The sequence below is a fragment of the Lepisma saccharinum genome, chromosome 19, assembly GCF_977018435.1.
Source record: "Lepisma saccharinum chromosome 19, izLepSacc3.1, whole genome shotgun sequence".
Classification (NCBI taxonomy): domain Eukaryota; kingdom Metazoa; phylum Arthropoda; class Insecta; order Zygentoma; family Lepismatidae; genus Lepisma; species Lepisma saccharinum.
The window spans coordinates 49,985,387-50,007,309 of record NC_139247.1 but is presented as its reverse complement, the minus strand read 5'-3'; the positions used below and the strand labels follow the sequence as shown (position 1 = coordinate 50,007,309).

General features: G+C 39.9%; 1 protein-coding gene across 3 annotated transcripts in view; it reads left to right on the top strand.

Moving 5' to 3' along the window:
• LOC146002852 (clathrin interactor 1-like) overlaps positions 1 to 3,635 on the top strand; it is a 97,145-nt gene extending 93,510 nt beyond the window's left edge. For all 3 annotated transcript variants that reach the window (XM_083140844.1, XM_083140843.1, XM_083140842.1), the window contains one exon: positions 3,052 to 3,635. In XM_083140844.1, coding sequence (XP_082996970.1) covers positions 3,052 to 3,203 — 152 coding nt within the window. In that variant the 3' untranslated portion in view covers positions 3,204 to 3,635. The remainder of the gene's footprint in view (positions 1 to 3,051) is intronic.
• Positions 3,636 to 21,923: the final 18,288 nt, after the last annotated feature.

The following is a 21,923-nucleotide window of genomic DNA, read 5'->3' as shown; positions in this document are numbered from 1 at the left end:
ATTGTCAACAACCTGTTTTTAGTTTTATTTTAATTCTTGAAGCTCTTGTTAGGTCAGATAAAGTTCATGAACATTGTGATGGACAATTTGCATGGTAATACTCATAGATCCCACTGCACCAACCAACACTGATACATCGGCGACAGTATCATCTTGGCCCTACTAATATTTTCTGCAAGAAATGAAAGTGTAACCTTGAAATATGGCAGCACTGAAAATGTGTGCTTGCTCTGTGTATATGAGAGAAAAAAGATCATTCTGCAAGAAAAATGCAGTAGATGTGTATAATGCCTCTCGCATATTTATATGATGTGAAATAAGTGCATGTATTATGAAGATGTTAGCATCCAGTAATCAGAAGTTGGACCCTTAATAGAAATGTGAATATAAGATGTTCTGCCAAATATTTTTAAGGTGCTTCATTGTGGTATTAAAGAATTTATGTGCGCAGATGATTTATTTAGTTAACTTTACGTTGTTTTTTTTACACTATTGGCTAATTATTATGAAGGAGATGGATGAAGGGACAATCACAATATATATGAACAACACAACATGAGCCCCATATTGTCTGAGAGTCCAGAAGTCAGAATCTCGTTAGTCTGCAAATTGCAGTCAACTGTGTACTGTGCAAGAGAGATTGGCATTTGTGTGTATTTGGAAAGGGTCACTCCTTAAGGAGTAGATGCATTTGAACATACAACAAACCATTAAAAGTAATTTGAAACTGTGATTAACATTTCCAGTAATTAAGAAAGTACTGTCTACAAAAACTTTTGATGTACATGAACTTTCAGATGTACCATCATTATTGTAAACTAGAAAATAGGGCTGGACCAATATGATAAGTACTGATAACATATTCTACACAACTAATATATAGTTTCAAATGTTCCTTTTAAGGATATTAATGGCTAATTAACCTTCTTTATGAATGTAACCAAATATCCACAGTGTGTTGTAGCTTAGAGAAAGAAACTTATATTTAGACATTTACTTTACAAAACTATTGACTTTTAAAAAAAGCTTCTTATGGCTCCCGGAACAGTCGTGACTTTCCTTGTCGCCAGAGATTTAAGACACTGCATGAAACAAATTAAAAATTCAGTTCCAAGCTTTCAACCCTTTTCAGGGTCATCATCAGGGAGAAAACATGCAAGTGGGAAGAGGAAAGAAGTTATGGGTTTCCCAACAATGACACAAGTGTGCAGGTCCTTTGTAGTGAAATCCTCATCAACTTTTCACAATACTTCTGTCAGGTGGCTGAGGACATTAAGTGGTTGATTTTCGATCTTGCCACCAAAGTTCTTACATTCAAGATCTGACCTAGTCATGGGTGTTCTTTGCAAATTTCATCTAATCATCACTCATCCACATCATTGTGACTACAAAGAGATTACAAATTCTGTACAAAACTAGTGCATGTCAATAAAATATGTGTATATCCATAAAATTCCCTACTAGTAGGATGCAAATTATCAGGGAGAGGCAGTGCTTGAATTTCCCCTCCAAAGGACCAAAGCAATCTGACAATAGAGGTAAATTTTTATCTCTGTCAGGGATAATTTTCATCCTCCCCATAAATAAATCATATTTGTAACTGATATTTCCATCAGATTTCAAATGTGAATTTTTCATGAAACAAGTATTGTCACGCTTTTTAAGTTCATCATGCATGGGCAGCTCAGTTTAAAAATTGCAACTGTGCTTGAGAAGTGGATATTAGAAGGGCAGTGGGCTATTGTGCTTTTTTGTGGGCAAGAGGACTTCCTACAAAGGATATTCTTAAGGAGATGTTTCCTTTTTATAGTGAGAAGTGTTTTGTCAAGTAAAGCAGTGCACAACTGGGTCGATAAATTCTCACAAGGATGGTCAAATGTTTCACTGATGATGATGTTGAATGTGAGGATCAACTTTGGCTGGGATGGCAGCCCAAAGACTTTATGCAGTAGGTTTTGGGAGACTGATAAAGCGATGGTATGAGTGTGTTAATGTTGGCGGAAATTGTGTCAAAAAATAAAAACTATTTTCAAGTTAGTATCTCGCTTAGTACTTGTTTAATAAAAGTTTGTGACCTACTTACTGACGTAACCTCATACATTTAATGCATTATTTTGAAACTTGGTGTAAGAAATGGGATTAGTATATATTTTATCCATTTACAATCACTTTCTGGTATTTTTGGTATTATCACAAATGAAGACTACAGGGGAAAAGGGAGGCGAGTCAGTTTTCCATAATTGTACAGAATGGCAAATTTAAAGTTTGAAACCAAATAATCTTTATTCTTATTGATGTATGTTCATTATATGTATTATGAAGCAAGCGTATATTTCATTGTATGAAAATGAAATATGAAAGAAATTGATTCAAGAAGAGTACAAAAGTTATGACAAGAACTTTCTTAATGTAACAGCTTACAGCATTATGAAGTGGTGCACAAATTTACTTCTTCAGGTTTAGGCAGTGCTGTCCATATTGTTTCGGCCCCTTAGGTCCATGTGGCAGGTTTGTGTAGTAAACCTGAGCCTTTCTTGTGCAGAACACAATCAATTCCTGAAGATCTTGGAACTTTTCGTCTGATATTTGTAGAAGTCCCTCATAAGCTCTAGCAGGGTGTAAAAATTCGTTAGATTCCAGATGAGGTGGAAGGCTTCTGTTTTTTTTCTTCCCACGGATGATTGTGGAAACTCATGCTGCATTGCAGTGTGTCAGTTGCATGATAAGACAGTGATATTACTTTCGTAAAATGACTTGCCTCCTTTTTCCACCTGTATTCAACTGACTTACCTCCTTCTTCCCCTGTATGTAAAATCTCCAAGATTAAATTTCTCCGTGACTAACCTCCCTGTTGCTCTGACATTGAGTCCACATAAACTATATTATTCAAGCTACATGAATCTGCTGTTAATTCATTTTCGACCATTTACTGACTTGCCTCCTTTTCACCCCTGTAGTCTTCAAATGCAAAATGTGCTTAGTGATAGACCTTAGCAGATAGTTTTTAAACTTGTTTTTATTTCCTCTTATTTTCCCCGCCGTGTGGATCAGGTGTTGCACCAGTGCCAGTGATGGGCATGCCCATGATGGGAATGGCTCCTGCAGCTCAGGGAATGCCAGCGGGGACCCCGTTAATGTCGCCCGCGATGGGAATGCCGCAGATGCAACCTATGAGGCAAGCTTTTTTTCCAGAAAACAAATGAAGGCTGTGATATAGTGACTTAAATATAAAATTAATCGATGACTGCAGTGTCAGGCAAGAAAGTAAGGAATGGTCGATCACTGAACATACAGGTCACAATAGTGAAAATCGACAGCACATTTCTTCCTTTTTGTTTTGTTTAAGTACTTAATTTATGGTGGAATTAATAGTAATACAAGTAGCGTAATTTAGCAACTGGTAATTTACTTTTCCCTATGTTTCTACACATTTCGTATGTGTTTTTGTCAATAGAGGCATGGAATTGTATGTAATAATGCTGACAAAGGAAGTAAAGGAGGTGTCAACGTGAACCAAGGAATGTATTGTTTGGTTAAAACATTAAATCTTCCTAGCATTTCGTTCATAGATGCTACTTAATAGTTCCATAACCATTTGAAGATTATTATGTATATGTCCTTTGGCAACTACATATGTGGATTGTGTACAAAGTGTAGAGAAAAGTATATTTTAGCTTGTCTATAAAATACGAGATTTGTATAATTGTTAATTTTAATATGCCTGTGGGTACAAGGACAATTTACAAAATCTTAATTTTAGTTGTCATTAAAGGAAGAATACTGCAATAACATTACCAATTAAAAAAATAAAAGGTGTGTGCTTTTACTATTTTGTAAGTAGAATGGTTGTCATTATGTTATAAAATCCTTAATTATTTTAAAATTCTTTGAGCAAACTATCAAGAATTTCCTATATTTAATTGTAAATTCATTTGCATATATCTTCGTAATTCAGAAACTAAAATTGTTTAACAAATAAATTTTGAATACCTTGTGGAAAATGAACATCTTCATATGCAAACTAAAAAAAAAGAAAAAGAAAATAATTCTCCAGATTTAACAGAGGAGACATATACAATTGTTGAGGTGGTGTGTGGGTGTATATCATTGCAGAGAGTTTGAAGTTTATTAATTATAACCATTCCAACAAAGAAGACATTGAATTGTCTGTTTAAAATAGGAATTTAAGAGACAAATACATGAATTGACTAGGTAGTGTCTGTTTTACATTATTTGCACAAGATATATGCAATAGATCTTGTACCTTTGTTACTCTGTATGCTCACAGATTATATTTAGACTAGGTTGCATTGTCAATTTATCACCGTATGTACATATGTTATATATGTATTATAATTTTGTAATAGAGAAAAATGCTTATGGGAGGGAGGCACGTGTATATTATGTTCTCTATATTCACGTTGATATTACTTTATTCAGATGCTACACAAGTTCAATCATAAGTCAATACTACATTGATTTGGGGTAATCTTATGGTGCTGGTTATTTTATATGTAAGGTTCATTAATTTTTATTAAGGACTTGCTGTACTTGATTTCTGATGAATTTTTAATCTTGACTGATGTCAGTATTTTCTGCATCCAACAACAACAACAAACGAAACCACTACTGAACATGATTTTGACAGGATGCACGTTCCGAACGCAAGACCTGACCCAGTGCCTTAAAAGTATAATCTTATTTTATTCACTGGTTTGTCCGAAATGCTAGAAATATAGAAGGTTGGGTCATCTAAGCATTGATGTACGTTACTGCAGGCAGCAGGAAGTTGAATAGACACACATAGGCATTCAGGTTTAAATTATGGAATTATTAACATGACTGCTGGCAGATTGTAACCCAACATTCTGTATTAGATTTTTCTGAATGTGATGGTGTGAATAAATATATATATATTTTCTCAGAAATGAAATGCATTTTTTTGAAAAAGGATCCTCGGTGATAACATTGCTGAGATTTTCTTCCCGAGGCAATGAACTTGTAAATAATGTATTAAAGATGTGAAATCCTTTGAATGTAGTGATTTTTTCTGTGTATGTTGATTAGTTTGTAATAGATATGATTGTGTTGTTTGTTTGAGTATTTTCACTGCAAGTTGAGGTTCCTTTTTCAAAGCTCCTTAATAAACATGTGTGTGAGCGTGTGTGTGTGTGTTCATGTATGTATGACTGTGCATGTGCGTAGATCTGCAAATGTACTGGAAAAATCAATGTAAATGAAGTCAGCCTTAGAAAATAAAAAAAGGAAAATTTCTATTAAATCCAGCGCAAATAAGTCACAAAAATGCTTTCAGTATTTGAGATGTTAAAGAAAAGTAAAAATGTATTTGTAATATAAAAGGTGACTGGGTTGTGGAGAATGTTGTTATTGTTACATTTTAAAAATTTTTAACAATAAACTTGCTTCAACAAAGTGTTTTTGTTGTTATTACGTAAATTACATTTTAAGACACTTGCTGTAACAAATTTTATAGCTTTAAATGTCCATGACACAACAGTTCTTGAGGGTCAAGCCATACTGAGTGACTTTTAATTGGTTGTCATATGGTGAGCACTTTATTACTACAGGGAGGTTATTTAAGTCTTTTACCGCGAGAGAGTCGGCCACTTGGTGGCCCCATCAAGCAACAGGTCCGAGCAAATTGTGTTACAGGAAGTCTGTAACAGAAACAGTTTGTTTTGTAATGTTTCCACTTTTCATAATTACAGTTACAATTGAAATAAGCACGTACCTTGTCGCAAGGATGCTGGAAAAGGTGTCCTCCCAAATACAAATATTTCTGACATCCAATCTTAGATTAGACATCACTACTTTATCCTCAGTTGAGAGAACGGAAAGACAGCTACCCGGCGCATAAAGCAAACCGAAAGCGTAAAATGATATTTAAAAGTAATAATAATGATGATCACTAACCTCCTGTGTTATAAGAGATGTTGAAAATGACCTACTTCAACAGCAATATAACATGTTTCTTAGGTTCAAGAGATCCTGTCTCTCGTATTTGCCTTACCACTTTTCTGCAAGAATTAGTTTTCATGTAATTATCGTACATAAAAACTCTTTCTTCAAGACTATATTTGTTTAGCGGCATAACTAATGAATGTATAACAATTAGCACACAATAAAGCACTAGCACTGAATAGCAGACGAACTCAATAACACAATATAAACAACACGAATACTGATAAATGCAAACAGAACTGAACATGAGCGTGCACTCGCTACGTCTGGTAACCGACAGTGTTGCCAACCATTTTTCGGCAATGTCACTATATAACCAACCAAAGGTTGGGTATACATCCCCAATACATACAGGCAGCACTCCACTCCAACCAAAGTACAAGGCCAATTCAATTCAGGTAAAATTAATAGGAATATACATTCCCAGATATGTTAAGATTAACAGAAATTAGGCCTAATTAGTAAAAGTATGATAAAACATCAAAATATTAAGTAAATAATAAGCCCCAGACCAAAATTCATTGGTTATCAAAAAGACATCCTTTTTTTGGACAAACAGAATTCAGAGAGCACATGTTGTTTTTCATGCAAATTTTTTATTAAAACAGATATTTTCAGGATAACATTTGTGCAAGCACAAATTAACTTGCTTTCCCTGAAAATAACTCCAAACCACAATTATATGTGCAAACAAACCACAAAAACATCAAAAAATCGATGTTTTTGGACAAAAGACAATCGGTCTCACAGCACCAGAGCCATCTGGTGAGAGTCAGTGGAACTAGCCCTGACTGGACTGCCATCTATTGGATTTCCTTAGGTACTAGATCAAGGCAAGTAACCCAAGGTGCTGTGGACCAATCAGATGGCTTCATGGGCGTGGCTACCAGACAATGAGACTGTGATAGCTTCTAACATGTGAGGAAGCCATCTTGATTCCACTCTGTGTTGATAGTTAGGATAGTTAACATCGCTCCAAGTTTTGGGCCAGTGTAGGCCAGTGGAGAGAGGACAAAGGAGAAGCCCTTGTGTTCTAACATGTGGAATATCCACTAAGTGCTGGGAAACAGCCCTGTAGTGTATAATATGGATGAATTACAGCACTTGAAGTATCTTAAAGTGCATGAAACCAATATCCATGAAAATTCGGAAATTTTCAATACCACATGGTGAGGGCAATGAGCCATCAGGAAACCATGATGTCTTTGTATCCAAAGACATCCACGATTATTAGGCCCATCCTTGGTGATATAGCTCCCTGAAACAGTTCATGTGCAAGCCAACATCCATATGTCTTAAGATACCGCTATATTTTTAGTGAAAACCCACCAGAAATTCCCCCATTTATAGTTGGAGTGAAAAGTGTTTGTTTTAAGGCCCATGTGTGATGAGGTGAATGCAGGATATGTAAGTACCATGCTTTTTGTTACCTATTTGTTGGTTCTAAGTGTAAAAACGAACCTATAAGTTTGTGCAGTGCTTGTGTATAGTTAAATATGTTAACATCAGAATATTAAATGTGTCTTTCCAACATCTTGATTTATCAATTCATATTTGGGCGGGTAAGTCCGGGAAGCGTACCTCTCGCTCCGGAATAAATAGGCTGAAAGTCCCTATGATAAACCAGCAATCACTCCTCGGAATGGATGCTGGTCTATTGGGGACATCCTCCATGTTAATGGTCACTGGAGGACAGCGTAGAGCTGCACGGGGATAGGTGCGTCCAGGTTGCATAGCCAGGTAGTTTTGTGGGCTCAATGAAGCCCAAGGTGGGTGAGTAGGTTAGGTTCATCCTTCCTACCACTCGGCAACGTAACCTGGAGGCACGTATCCCTGGACCAGCCGCGTAGACAAAGCCATCCGACTCCCAAATCTATCGTCAGTAGTCTTTGGTCTCCGTTTTGTCTTTTGTCTCTTGCGCGGATTGCAAGATTATGAGACTCAGTACCGGCACTCCCCAAATATGAATACCAGATCAAGGTCGTTGGAACGGCCAGCAGGTCGTGGGTTCCCACCCAATGGTAGTGCAAGTACCAGTAATAACCCCCAACTTGACCTCATTGTAGCAATGCTCCAGGAGCAGGCGAAAATATCTGAAAACGTTAGTCAGAAACTTGAGGCACAGGGTCAGAAACTTGATGCACAGGGTAGGGAATTTGCCAAGGCATCGGCCGAAGTAAATAAGAAACTTGAAGCCGTAAGGACGGAATTCCAGGCCAGACTGGACTCCATCCACAATGCCACCACAAAGACCTCAGAATTGTTAACTAAGCAAGTAGCGACCAACACCAATAGAATAAGTCAGATAGAGATCCAGTGTAATGACCTAGAGGTAAGATTAGGTAGGGATTTTACACAAGTGTCGAGCCAGATTTCGGAACTGAGGGAACTCGTTAGCGAAGTGCAAGGCGGTGACAATCAGAACACCACAGCTCAGATTCTAGGGAGGTTAGATGCCCTAGAAAACATATGCAGAGAGCTCACTTGCAGTGACCACATGGTCACGATCGAGAACAGGGTTCTCGAGCAAGTGAGGAAGGAAATGCCGAACTGCCAGGCGGAAAGCCGCAGCTCGCATGTATGCATTTCCGAGGGCCAAGTCACTGAGCAGCGCACCTCCTCACAACAAAGGGTTGGTGAGGAGCAGCTGCCAGCAGAACAAAGGTCTGACGATGCAAGCCTGATGAGGATTCTTGCTTGCCTGGAAGGGATGGAGAGACGAATTACTCAGTCCGCCCTTCCACTGACGTCAGTTACCATGCCCGTCTCATCTGCAAGGAATGTGTCTGTTCACCATGCCTTGCACAAAGCTAAACGAAGACCTAAGGGTTACGAAAGCTCTGACCAGAGTAGTGGCTATGTGTCTCCCCCTAACAAGTACCACCCACTTGGTAACTCCCCGGAGTCCAACTCCGAAAGCTCGGATGCCGAAATCCGCAGCCAGAGGAAGAGGAAGAAACGGAGGAGGAACAAGAGCAAACCTAGGGTTAGGTTTGCTGATCTCAAACAGCTCCCAACCTTTAACGGGCAGGGGAACAGGCTGGCCTCTGATTTTGTGCAGGAGTTTGAGAGAGATCTCACTCTCCTGGAGGTAGATTTGGCGGAAGCCCTCCAAATAATCTCGTTCTGTCTACGGGACGAGGCAGGGCAGTGGTACGAGAGGAACGAACGGAAGTTCAAGTCCTACTCCGATTTTAAAAGGCAGTTCCTCTCCTATTTCCAAGGGGATGGGTGGAGAGCTTCTTCACTTGCGAAGGCTCTCAACGAAAGGTACAACCCATCCCAGCACAGATCAGTGCACAAATATTTCTGGCGCCAAGTCAAAATGATTAGGCTTGCGTTGCCAGAAATCGCCGACAACCAGGTTTTCACCCACGTTGTGCAACAGCTGCCGCGCAGCTTGAAGGACCAGTTAATCCTGGCTCCCTTTGTCTCTCTTCAGGAGGTGGCCAACTCCATACTTCGGTATGAGAGTGTGCAAGTGCCACAATATACTGAGAGGGAAGTTGCAAGGCCAGCACGACCCAATTACGGGAAAACCACGACTCGCATTAACCGGACCTATGTGAGTCGTGGTCAGGGTGAAGCGAGCGGTTCGTCCAAAAAGGAGGACGCTCACATGTGCAAGTCTGCGAGGGGCTCCCGGCCTAAGGAGTACCCAAACAGAACCAAGGTAGACCGGAGAAAGGGTGGAACGTCCCAGCGTAAGAGTTCCGCCAGCTCACACGGGTCTTCCGAGCATCTCGCTGAGGTGCATCCAAATATGCACAACCAGGGAAACTAGGTAGGCAACGTCCTGACGTGGGGAAGGGCGATGCCAAACCTAAACCTGTCCCACAATGTTCAGATTCATGCAAGCACACTCCACTGATAAACCAGTATCAGGCAGTGGGTGATTCAATGTTGTCACGTCTTGCGCAAAGAAAATTCGGGTATCCTGTCCAAAGAGACAGTGATGGTAATTACCACATCGGACTTTGCATATCTGGACAAACCTCAGCGCAGTTGCTCAGTGCTTTGAGAAGGGAAAAGTGTGTTCATAAAAATGTGTTATTAATGGTATCCACAAATGATATGCTCCGAGGGAAGGACACCAACCAGGTGTTCCGGAACCTCCAGGATATCATTTACACCCTAAAGAGGAAAGGTGCTCAGAAGGTCATTGTTCTGACTCCTCCGCCAGTTCCCAGGTTAGCCAATGAGAACCGACACAGGTTCTGGGCCATGTATGACTCACTAATTGCAAAAATATTATCCCTTGATGATAATAGCAATGTAAGGGTTCTGGATTCCTCATCGAAATTTGTGCATAAGGGCCAAGAAATGAACATGTCACTGTTCGAAGAAACCATGGGTTACGGTCAAAACATGAGACCCGACCTGGTTCACTTCAGCCCACGAGGTATGGATGCCATACTCAATGCACTCGGTGAGGTAAAATGGTTCACCAAACCAGGTCACACACCCAAGGGTAAACAAATGGAATCTCAACAGAGCGAGATGAATGCCATTCTGCCCTATGAGCAACCCTCGGGAAACTAGCCAGTGCTATTCTCGCTGGGGGTGATGGTGGCCAGGGTGTAACAATTCCAACTCGGTTAGTAAGCATGGAATTTAATAGTGAGGAAACTCATTGATATATGTTTTGTACATTTTTCACTTCCCCAAAGAATCATAGTAGACAATGGTCCCCAGTTAGGGCCAAACAATTCACTCAGGAACCCCGTTATGGAACACTTTCATATTCCTACAGGTGAACAAACCGAATGGGATCAGCAATTGTTCATGGCTGTATCCCGGACGGCCGAAAGGCGAAACAAAGCCAACAACAAGGTAAATGAATCACAGCAAAACAGGACTGTGATCAAAGTGTATGACTTAGTTTTTCTTAAATCCCATCTCCAAAGCAAAGCTCTAGAGGGACAGACCCACAAATTGTTCCACACCTTCTTCGGTCCATTAGTTTGTAGTGATCAGGTGACAGATAACATACTTAATCTTGTTCATTGTGTTAGCGGTAAGAGCCTACCCAACCAACATGTCAATAACATGAAGTTGTGGAGGTGTAGCTATAAGGTGTATAGTCATTACATTGAGAAGCTCAGACTACTACATCCGGTGTTAGCATCGAGAGTACCTCAAAGAAGTTAATTCAAGCCAAGGGGCCTCTGAATTCAACGAGGACTCAACCTCAATCCCGACGGGGTGCAGCCGTTTCCCTACGACTTGCTTTGTCTGTTGGTAAGACGAGTAACTGCGCACAAATGGCTCCACCCTCGTACCCTTGTGATACTTCCCCATGGAAACTGTAGATGTCTGCTCGTCAGCTCTACGTTTCTTCCTAAACCCGATATCAGTAGGACCTAGGAGAGAAGTACGCGACGGTACGGCTCCTGCGCTATAGTATTAGTCGCATAAGAGGTATTGGTATCCCTCTAGCGCATCCAGGGTAAGACGCACGGATAGGAGTGTACAACAGGTACAAGATGAGGAGAAAAAGCTACACATTTTTTGAACACTAGTATTAATATATGTTAAGGGTCAGAGGTTTTGTGGATGAGGTTCTGTCTGGTCTGTGACATTCACCCATTTGTACAGAGGGTAGACAAATTTATGTCAAGATCGTGTAAGGGATTATTTTATCATTGTATGCAAAAGTCAATTTCATTGTTGTGTACAAAAGCATTATCTCGTTGTTTTGTACAAAAGTATTACCTCGTTGTTTTGTACAAAAGTATTTTTTCATTGTTGTATACAAAAGTATTACTTCAGTATTATATGCCAAGGCAATTTCATTGTGGTATAAAGGATAATTTCATTATTGTATACCAGGGCCATTTCTTTGTTGGACACAAAAGTGAGTCCAACCATCATATAGAGATTTATTTCCTTATGAGTGCAAATCTATGCTAGATCACTCACTACCAATCAAGCGAAATATTGTTTAGCAATTATTGGGTATTTGCACTGCCGATGGGTTGGGTTCGACCAAACCAGGGTTAGCGGTAATAGAGAGATGCAAGCACCCCCAAACATATAGGGTTGTTTATGAGGAACAACCCATAACCAACAAGGGTAAGGTCAAAGCCTGCGTGTGAAGTGGGGCCAGTGAGTACATCACTCCAACTCCCCCTCAGTGTCACCACAAAACCCCGGAGCAAACATACAAAAGTGCATGGTGTCATAGGCAGAAGCAGACCCCCAAGCATATTATGCCAGGAACCAGGGACAATCTTTTCAGCGTTCCAGCAATATGGGGAAGCAGGGAGTGTGTCAGGGGTTCGTAATCGAACATTGACATCCAGAAACGAACCACCATGACAATCCGATAGACTTCACACAAGGAGTGCATTCCACAGATTGTTCACAATCCCAATGGGTAGCCAGGTAGAAGCATTGTTCCGCCAAGCGAGCAACAAAAAACATTTGCTGGCAACGGATGCTGCGCAAAGCCAGGCGACAGCATGCTCCACCTAAGGAGATACTGAAGAACAATTGTGAGGTGACCAAACGTGGACCACATACCAAGGTGTATGATGAACAGTTCTTCAAGGTACTGCACCCTCAAGTGAATGAGGGGCAGAGACATTAGATACATATCTAAAAACTATTATGCAGCTCAGGTCGAGTACAAAAACTGTATTCAGTGCGACAAAGAGCAGACATTATAACCAAAATCATTTATTGAAAACTTTTAAGTGTGTGTTATATTAACCATGTATATACCGTCTAGGAAGCCGTTCGATATATCGGACAGAACAATATCTCAAACATATATCCATGTGACGGACAAGAATAAGTGCAAATCTATTTTCTTTCATGTATATGTTCTTTTCGGACCAGCGTGGTCATAACGATTCAGTGTGTATATAAATGTTTTGTGTATGTATTTGGGTATAGTGTAGTAAAGGGTAAAGAAAAATGATCCGCTTCACGTATCCTTTTTCTTTTCCCGAGGGCCCGGGATATGTATAACCAACCAAAGGTTGGGTATACATCCCCAATACATACAGGCAGCACTCCACTCCAACCAAAGTACAAGGCCAATTCAATTCAGGTAAAATTAATAGGAATATACATTCCCAGATATGTTAAGATTAACAGAAATTAGGCCTAATTAGTAAAAGTATGATAAAACATCAAAATATTAAGTAAATAATAAGCCCCAGACCAAAATTCATTGGTTATCAAAAAGACATCCTTTTTTTGGACAAACAGAATTCAGAGAGCACATGTTGTTTTTCATGCAAATTTTTTATTAAAACAGATATTTTCAGGATAACATTTGTGCAAGCACAAATTAACTTGCTTTCCCTGAAAATAACTCCAAACCACAATTATATGTGCAAACAAACCACAAAAACATCAAAAAATCGATGTTTTTGGACAAAAGACAATCGGTCTCACAGCACCAGAGCCATCTGGTGAGAGTCAGTGGAACTAGCCCTGACTGGACTGCCATCTATTGGATTTCCTTAGGTACTAGATCAAGGCAAGTAACCCAAGGTGCTGTGGACCAATCAGATGGCTTCATGGGCGTGGCTACCAGACAATGAGACTGTGATAGCTTCTAACATGTGAGGAAGCCATCTTGATTCCACTCTGTGTTGATAGTTAGGATAGTTAACATCGCTCCAAGTTTTGGGCCAGTGTAGGCCAGTGGAGAGAGGACAAAGGAGAAGCCCTTGTGTTCTAACATGTGGAATATCCACTAAGTGCTGGGAAACAGCCCTGTAGTGTATAATATGGATGAATTACAGCACTTGAAGTATCTTAAAGTGCATGAAACCAATATCCATGAAAATTCGGAAATTTTCAATACCACATGGTGAGGGCAATGAGCCATCAGGAAACCATGATGTCTTTGTATCCAAAGACATCCACGATTATTAGGCCCATCCTTGGTGATATAGCTCCCTGAAACAGTTCATGTGCAAGCCAACATCCATATGTCTTAAGATACCGCTATATTTTTAGTGAAAACCCACCAGAAATTCCCCCATTTATAGTTGGAGTGAAAAGTGTTTGTTTTAAGGCCCATGTGTGATGAGGTGAATGCAGGATATGTAAGTACCATGCTTTTTGTTACCTATTTGTTGGTTCTAAGTGTAAAAACGAACCTATAAGTTTGTGCAGTGCTTGTGTATAGTTAAATATGTTAACATCAGAATATTAAATGTGTCTTTCCAACATCTTGATTTATCAATTCATATTTGGGCGGGTAAGTCCGGGAAGCGTACCTCTCGCTCCGGAATAAATAGGCTGAAAGTCCCTATGATAAACCAGCAATCACTCCTCGGAATGGATGCTGGTCTATTGGGGACATCCTCCATGTTAATGGTCACTGGAGGACAGCGTAGAGCTGCACGGGGATAGGTGCGTCCAGGTTGCATAGCCAGGTAGTTTTGTGGGTTCAATGAAGCCCAAGGTGGGTGAGTAGGTTAGGTTCATCCTTCCTACCACTCGGCAACGTAACCTGGAGGCACGTATCCCTGGACCAGCCGCGTAGACAAAGCCATCCGACTCCCAAATCTACCGTCAGTAGTCTTTGGTCTCCGTTGTGTCTTTTGTCTCCTTGCCGCGCGGATCGCAACTACAACTGACCAAATGTCCCTACGGCAAGTAAAGCGACTAAAAAACACCACCTCCTGAGCATGCAAAACAAGATAAAATATACACATTTATATGTTCGGTGCTTCCACAATTAATGAAGGAGCGAATTTACAATACAGGACCCCTCCCCGATTTTTGTAATATTTCACATACTCACTAATTGAGGCCTCCTAATCACGAATTTGAAGTTAAAATTTGGGGGTCTCGTGTAGAAATTGCAAAATAAGCTAAATTGAATGGTCCGCGATCGGGACGATAGCTCATTATTTACCGGAAGATTTTGTGTTTCCAATACTTAAAAAACTAAATACACATTCCTGATATTACTACGACCCCAAATTTTAACTGTTTGCCTAACCTAACCTAACCGTGAATGGTTCGTGGGGCTATCCATCAATGGTTTGGGAGCTACCCGTGCATGGTTTTTCTACCCCACATGTTAACTATTTTAGCTTCTGCTCACTCAGAGGTTAACAGCGTCCGCTATAGGACTAGACAACACTGGATCGTCTTATCCTGTAGCTCTACTAACTGTGAATACTCCGGGAGAGTAGAGATCGTACCGGGATAAGGCAAACTGAAAATTATAATGACCGATACTCTCTCCACATTAGGTTTATTGATGTGATTGGAGGTAGTGATTAAAAATGGAAGGCACACACACTCACTCACTCACTCACTTTGCCTAATCCGGCAACGCTTCCTTGAACACTGTGTATCCTAAGATTACCAGCCCAATAGCTTAGGCTTACACTTCGATGACAACAGACACAAAAGAGAGCTCCACGTAATTGCTCCTGTGCTTATATAGGAGGTAGGTGTATGACCTTCCTGTCGTGCTGGACGTTTGACGTTGAACTTACGTGGGCATTACGCAAGGTTTGTGCGTCGCTTGCACCCTACCGTCTACACTATGTTTGCCTTGCCTAACCTAACCTTACCGAGAATGGTCAGTAGGGATATCTGTGAATGGTTTTGTGCTAATTGTGATTAAGAACCGATAAAAAATCTTATTTTTGTATCACTTTAACAGCAAACGTTCATCATTGAAGATGCCATTTTCGTATCCTGCAATTTTACGATCGATGCACTGTTGCCAAACTTACCTGTAATCAAATCAGTCCACATTCCACATGTTGTTCTTCATTGTGATTGTCACTGTCACATGTAAGCACCTTCTTTGGGCAAAATACCAAAATCCATAAGTTTATTAATTAGCCCACGGCCATCCTGCTGCACACTCCACCTAAAAATCTCTACAACATTAACAACTTTTTTACTGTTCTCTTCCACCATTCTTACATGATCCATGCTTTCCAAGTATGAAATCAACAGTGTGGCAACGCTATAGACTGTGTAACTAATTGCGAACGTCAATTGTTCATACCAACAAATATGGCTCCCATACTTGTATACGGAGAATCATTGCGAGAATTGAAAAGCTTATTGTACAACTTCTACACGCTAATGAACAATTTTTTCACCTCACCCCAACATGTAAACCTGAGATAAATCATCACGACTAATTATTTCGTGAGTATAAGACATATCATAGAAATTACAGAAGGGTCCGGTATTGTAAGTTCTTGCCTTAATGAATAACGTTGAGTCGTTTACTGTTGATTATGTTATTTGAAGTCATACATGCCACTGCTGTGAAGAGATAGATGTTGGTTGGTGATGCTGTATTTCCTGCAGTCTTGAACAATTCTGGTCCCATTTTATTTCTCTCTTTTTTTTTGTATCACTTAACATTGAAAATATTTTTTCAGTTTCCACGTTAGAATGTGGCACTGTAAGCACTATTTTCGCGAGAGTGGAAATTTTTCGTAAAAGAACTTGCCTTGAAAGTTCCTGGTAACCGATAACATGTTCCAAAATTCTGATGGAGATTTGTTAGTTTTTTCCTCCTCCTCGCTAAAGTATCCAGATAAACTAATCCATTCATTCCAAACCGAGCGCGAAGAAAGTGCAACTGACTGGCGAGTAAGCTTTGCACCTTTGAACAATAAAATGTTATTTCCCAAGATTGAAAAAAGTCCCTACGTTTTCCCTCATTTGACAAAATCTGTCCCTACGTGGGCGAAATATAGTGAAAAGTCCCTATGCTGTGGGCATCACTGCTGACAGGTGTCGCATTCGTACAGTATGAAGGGCCCTCTAGTGGCTGACAACTCCCCCGATAAGCTGCCCACGCTCTCGTGACAACTGAGGATCAAGTAGCGATGTCTAATCTAAGATTAGATGTCAGAAATAAGGTGCCAGAAATATTTGTATTTGGGAGGACACCTTTTCCAGCATCCTTGCGACAAGGTACATGCTTATTTCAATTGTAATTGTAACTGTAATTATGAAAAGTGGAAACATGGTTTCTGTTACGGACTTCCTGTAATTCAATTTGCCAGGACCTGTTGCATGACGGGGCCGACGCTCTCACAGTAAAAGACTTAAATAACCTCCCTGTATTAAGTGACATGTAAAAAAAGCAGTGTTTGTCTCAAATCACAGCTAAGACACATGGCTGTAAACAAACCTTGTTGTAAAAGATCAGCAGAGGTTTTCCACACCAAGCAGGTAAAAGTGTTTCATGAAACATGTTTGATCTAATTCAAAGTCCTACATTTTTCTTTGTTTCCCTGCTGTTATGATAAGAATACAAAAAGGCATACGAGACACTATCCTCTTTACATAGAACTTTCGTTTCACATTTCAATGTATCGTCAAACTAAACTGTATATCCATTATCAACCAGCCCCTCTGCTTAAAAAGGATTAACAAATAGTAATCTTCGTGTTGTGAAAGCTGTGTGTTTCCAGTGACATTGGGTTCTAGTCAGCCTGAAATGAAAAATGTTAGCAGGGGGGGGGGGGGATGTTTGGTTAACTAAGTGGTGATGAGACAGCCTGGGGGGATGCTTGGCACTGGTTCTCCAAATGTTCCATCTGGGGAGGAGGAGGTAAATTTTGAGGAAAAAGTACCTTAACCTATAACCTTGGATTTGGGGTACATTTTATCCCAGCCTTTTCCATTTTCTATATTAATTCCACTACAAGTCCCCCATCCATTCAGACTTGGGTAGAATATACGGTACTTTAGTATTTTACAGACTACCTCATTTCAGACCGTTTGTTGACTGGGAAGATTACTTAAGATTTTGTTCAATATATGCTTTAATGCTAAGAGAACCTAACCTAACCATGAAAGCGTACACAGAGGTTGTTCGCTTTATATCCAACAATTGTCGATTCGGTGCTGCCACCTGGTGTATCATGCTGGAACTATGGGTCTGCTGGCGGGAGCAGTGTTGTGTCTGTCCTTGTAGGTGCGTGAGTGTTGATAGTGAATGTTACCAAATGGCACCGAAAATCAACCGGTATTGGGAGAGTTACGTAATGGCCCTTTTCCATGCTAAGTTTTCATACGTACGCATTGTGAAACACTCGGGGTGACTACTGCGAAAGCTATTGTGGCCCGTTACACACAACAGGCTCTCCTTGCGAAATATTCACCCACGAAAACCACCAGGAGAAGGGCTGCAAGCAAAGTGTCACATATCGTGACATTGACTGCAAGGGACACAGCAACTTCGTTCATCAGTGCAGGGAAGGTTTCCCTCGTGGCTTTATGGTTGTGATGGGATTCGGATATGAGGGTAAGTTGATGATACGCAAGGTGGACAAAACGTGAAGGTGAATGCCAGATACTTCCAAGACTCCATTCTGACACCTATCTATCGGAGAGACATCCCACAATTGTATGGAATAGACGCGAACCAGGTGACGATCCATATGGACAAGGCTTCGAGTCATACCGCCAGAACATCACTACGTTTTTATCAGGAAATGGCAGAGGAATTAGGAATTCGTGTCATTCCGTTTGAAGACATTCCTGTGAAAAGCCCAGATGCCAGTCCAATGGATTCTTGCGCATCTCGACTATTGAAACGATGTCTTCAACATCGCTGCCTGTGCACCCTGGATAGTCTATGGAAAGCTTGCAGGGAGGAGTGGGACAGAATTCCCATGCCTGTCCTGCACCGGAACTTGCTGCGATGGAAACTGCAATGCCGGGCGATAGTCCACAATGCTGGGGGTCCAATAGAACATGATTGGTGGTGGCGGCGCGGTATCTCTTAAGGGAGTACCTGTCAAAAATGGTTGGATATAAAGTGAACAACCTTCTGTATTGAACAAAATCCTAAGTAATCTTCCCAGAAAACAGACGGTCTGAAATGAGGTAGTCTGTATAATATTAAACTACCGAATATACTCCCATGTCCAAGGTTACATTATTGTTCTTTTATTTCGTTTTATATGCACTATTGACCATTTCACTTGTTTAATTCTTAAGTCAACTCATCCACATCAGAAAAAAACTCTCTGGCAAAACACTTAACAGAACTACATGTGACAAGAAATATGTATGTCTAGACTGGAGAAACTAAGTTTGTTTTTAATTAAATTTATTTAAATTAGGTTACTTAAATATTTGGTACATTTTTAGCAAAAATGGTGTTAGTCAATAGAGACGTTTTTGTTTACCGCAGTGTTCGTGTTCATGTTCAATTTTGTCCATAATCATCTTGTTTCTATTTTGTGCTCATTAACACAGTGTAAAACTGAGATCATGTATTTTCTATAGTACAAAATAATTGACAGTAAAGCCAGAGGCGTCACCTGAAGGGGGTTCACAGAGCACACAAACCCCCAACCAAAAATGGAAAATTTTCAATTTGTTTTCTTTTCTGCACAATAAAACACTACATTTCAATATACTTTGTTTTATAAAGCAGCTTTATTCACTCATAAAGTCTTCACAATGCTTCACATTTCCCAATTTCCCCGACTGTTGACAAGAAACGCTCACCAGGTTAGGCAGCGAGAGCCTGGGGCACATTTGGCGCTATGAACTCCCTCTGCTGTATTCTTTCTGTGTTGTAGCTCTGCCGAAGAAGCGGAGAGAAACCAAGGGGGGAAACTGGAGATCGGAGCACGTGCACCTACCAAAAGAACTGTCAACAGATGGCAGCAACTGTTCGGAGAATGCTAATGAGAATGTTTTCGTTTAGCTTCTGTATTAGGGAAAAGTAAGCATAATAAGATATAATGCAAGCACTGTTTGCATTGTTATAGTAATTCCTAAGATCTTCGATGTTTTAGCCTAATATCTTTATTTTCCAATACATTTCACCAAAAATTAATGCCGCAAACCTCCTTAACAACTCCATTGAAAATAGTTGTCGCACACCCAAAACCTTGCATGGCGAATGTTTTTAGGTTCTAAAACACTGTTATCACCAAAATGACCAGATTTACACTTACATCAATAGTTCAAATGTCTTGCTTAAACCTTTAGATAATGTAGATGGGTCAAAACAAAAGAACACTAAGACAATGTTAGCAGAAAATAATATTTATCTTGGTACACGTAAAACGAGTATGGATAATTGCCAGTTACAATTTGGAAAATAAATTATAATTGTTATAAACTCTTACAGATAAGCTTTAAAACATTAATTTTTAAGTATCGCAAGTTGCAATTCTCATCATGAAACTTGAGCATTGCCAGAGACTTATGAATGAAATATAGGAAAGCTGCTGTGAAATTACAAATAGCTATTTTTTTTAAAAAAAAAAAAACATTCAATGGTATCAAGATTAGCTAAAATGAGAGTGTGGGTTAATTCGTAGGAGCAAGAAAAGGAATTTCCAAAATTAAAATAAACAGAAAAGTGTTTGTTTATTGGTTTGGTTTACTTTACTTTGCTTTTCTGCCACTTTTGGCTAATCGCCAAGATGAGGATGGGTAATGACATGATGAAACTGATGAAGGGACATTGACAAAGAATATCCATGCTCTGGCTGAGATTCGAACCCTGGATCCCTAGGGGTGTAGGATGCTGTGCTAACCACACTGCCACGGACTTCGGTGAGGAGAAAAGTAAGGAATTTCAATAATTCAAATTTGCAAAAGATTGATTTGTTGTTTTAAGTCTATTTTATGCACAGAAAGACTAATCGGGACTGGACCTACAATTTAAAGTGGGATTCAAGCCAAATTTGCAAAATAATTTTTGCAATGTAATTTTTCCATATTTTTGAGGGAGTCTTCACCTGTGATGGGGAGGGGAGGTAGGTGTTAATGAAACACAATAATTCGCAATACATTAAAATTGGCCTGTATTTTGTAAATGCATTTTCGCTAAGATTTGGCAAAGTCACTGGAAGAAAAAAGAAAAGAAATCTTAGCTCCAATTCTCTGCTGAAATTTCGTCTTTTGTATGCTCGATTAACCAATGTCACTTAGGTGCACTGTTCTCTTATCTGCGATGGTGATCAATAATTGATTTCTCTATGTGTTTGTAGCCCCCTGGGTCTGTGGGAAGGGGGTGTAAGTTTTCCATGATTTTAGGCTGGCTATGAACACCCAAAGATTTACTCCACGCGACACCACTGAGTAAAGTTTTCCTTTCCACAAAAATAACAGTAATTAGTTTTTATGAAATATTATTCTACGTGCTTACAAAACTTATTTGATTTCGATATTCCACATAGACTGCAAAATTGCACCTGCTTTTTAGAACGCGGTAGAAAATATCCCACTTTAAAGGTAGCGTGACAAAAAGATATGTCCCCAAGTTACGGGTTAAACAATCTTTGCAGGACAAAAAATTGGGAGTATGTTGGGAATGTTAGAATTCCATGCATTTCTCATGGGAAAAAAATCCTTCACAACTTCAAGTTATGGCTAATCAAATGGGAGTTTAACTTTTGCAACGACCAATAAAATCTTAAATTTGTTCTCCTTCCATTCATGTATTTTTCTACACTATCAGAAGTTTGATATTCCCGAGAGAACAAGTAAAATAATTCTCCCATAAGCATAATGCTAAGTTTTCTCCCTCTTCTACAACCATTCAGCTCACAGACCTCTTTTCTCAGCTTGCTGTGCGGAAAGGTCTGAGGAAGAGGAAAATATAAAAATGTCAGGAAAATTTTGAAGAGACTCTATGTTGACATGGACGTCCAGAAGGGGGGGGGGGCATTTCCCCCATGGAAAATTAATGTCAGCATAAAATTATATATTTCACCATCTACCCTATGATATATTTCTAAAAGAAAAGTTAAAGTCCTCCCCTGTGCATAGCACCACGCCATGAAGGCGTATAGGGGGTGTGGAGGTAACGCCCCACACTTTCTTGATCTGGTCGAGAGTGGGGGTGATGTGATCAGCATCACGCCCCTGACCGCCTTTACCCCAGCGGCGTAGTGCCCACGTAAGGCTTGTAAGTCCACCTTACAAGCTGAAATTATTGAAGAAAAAGTATT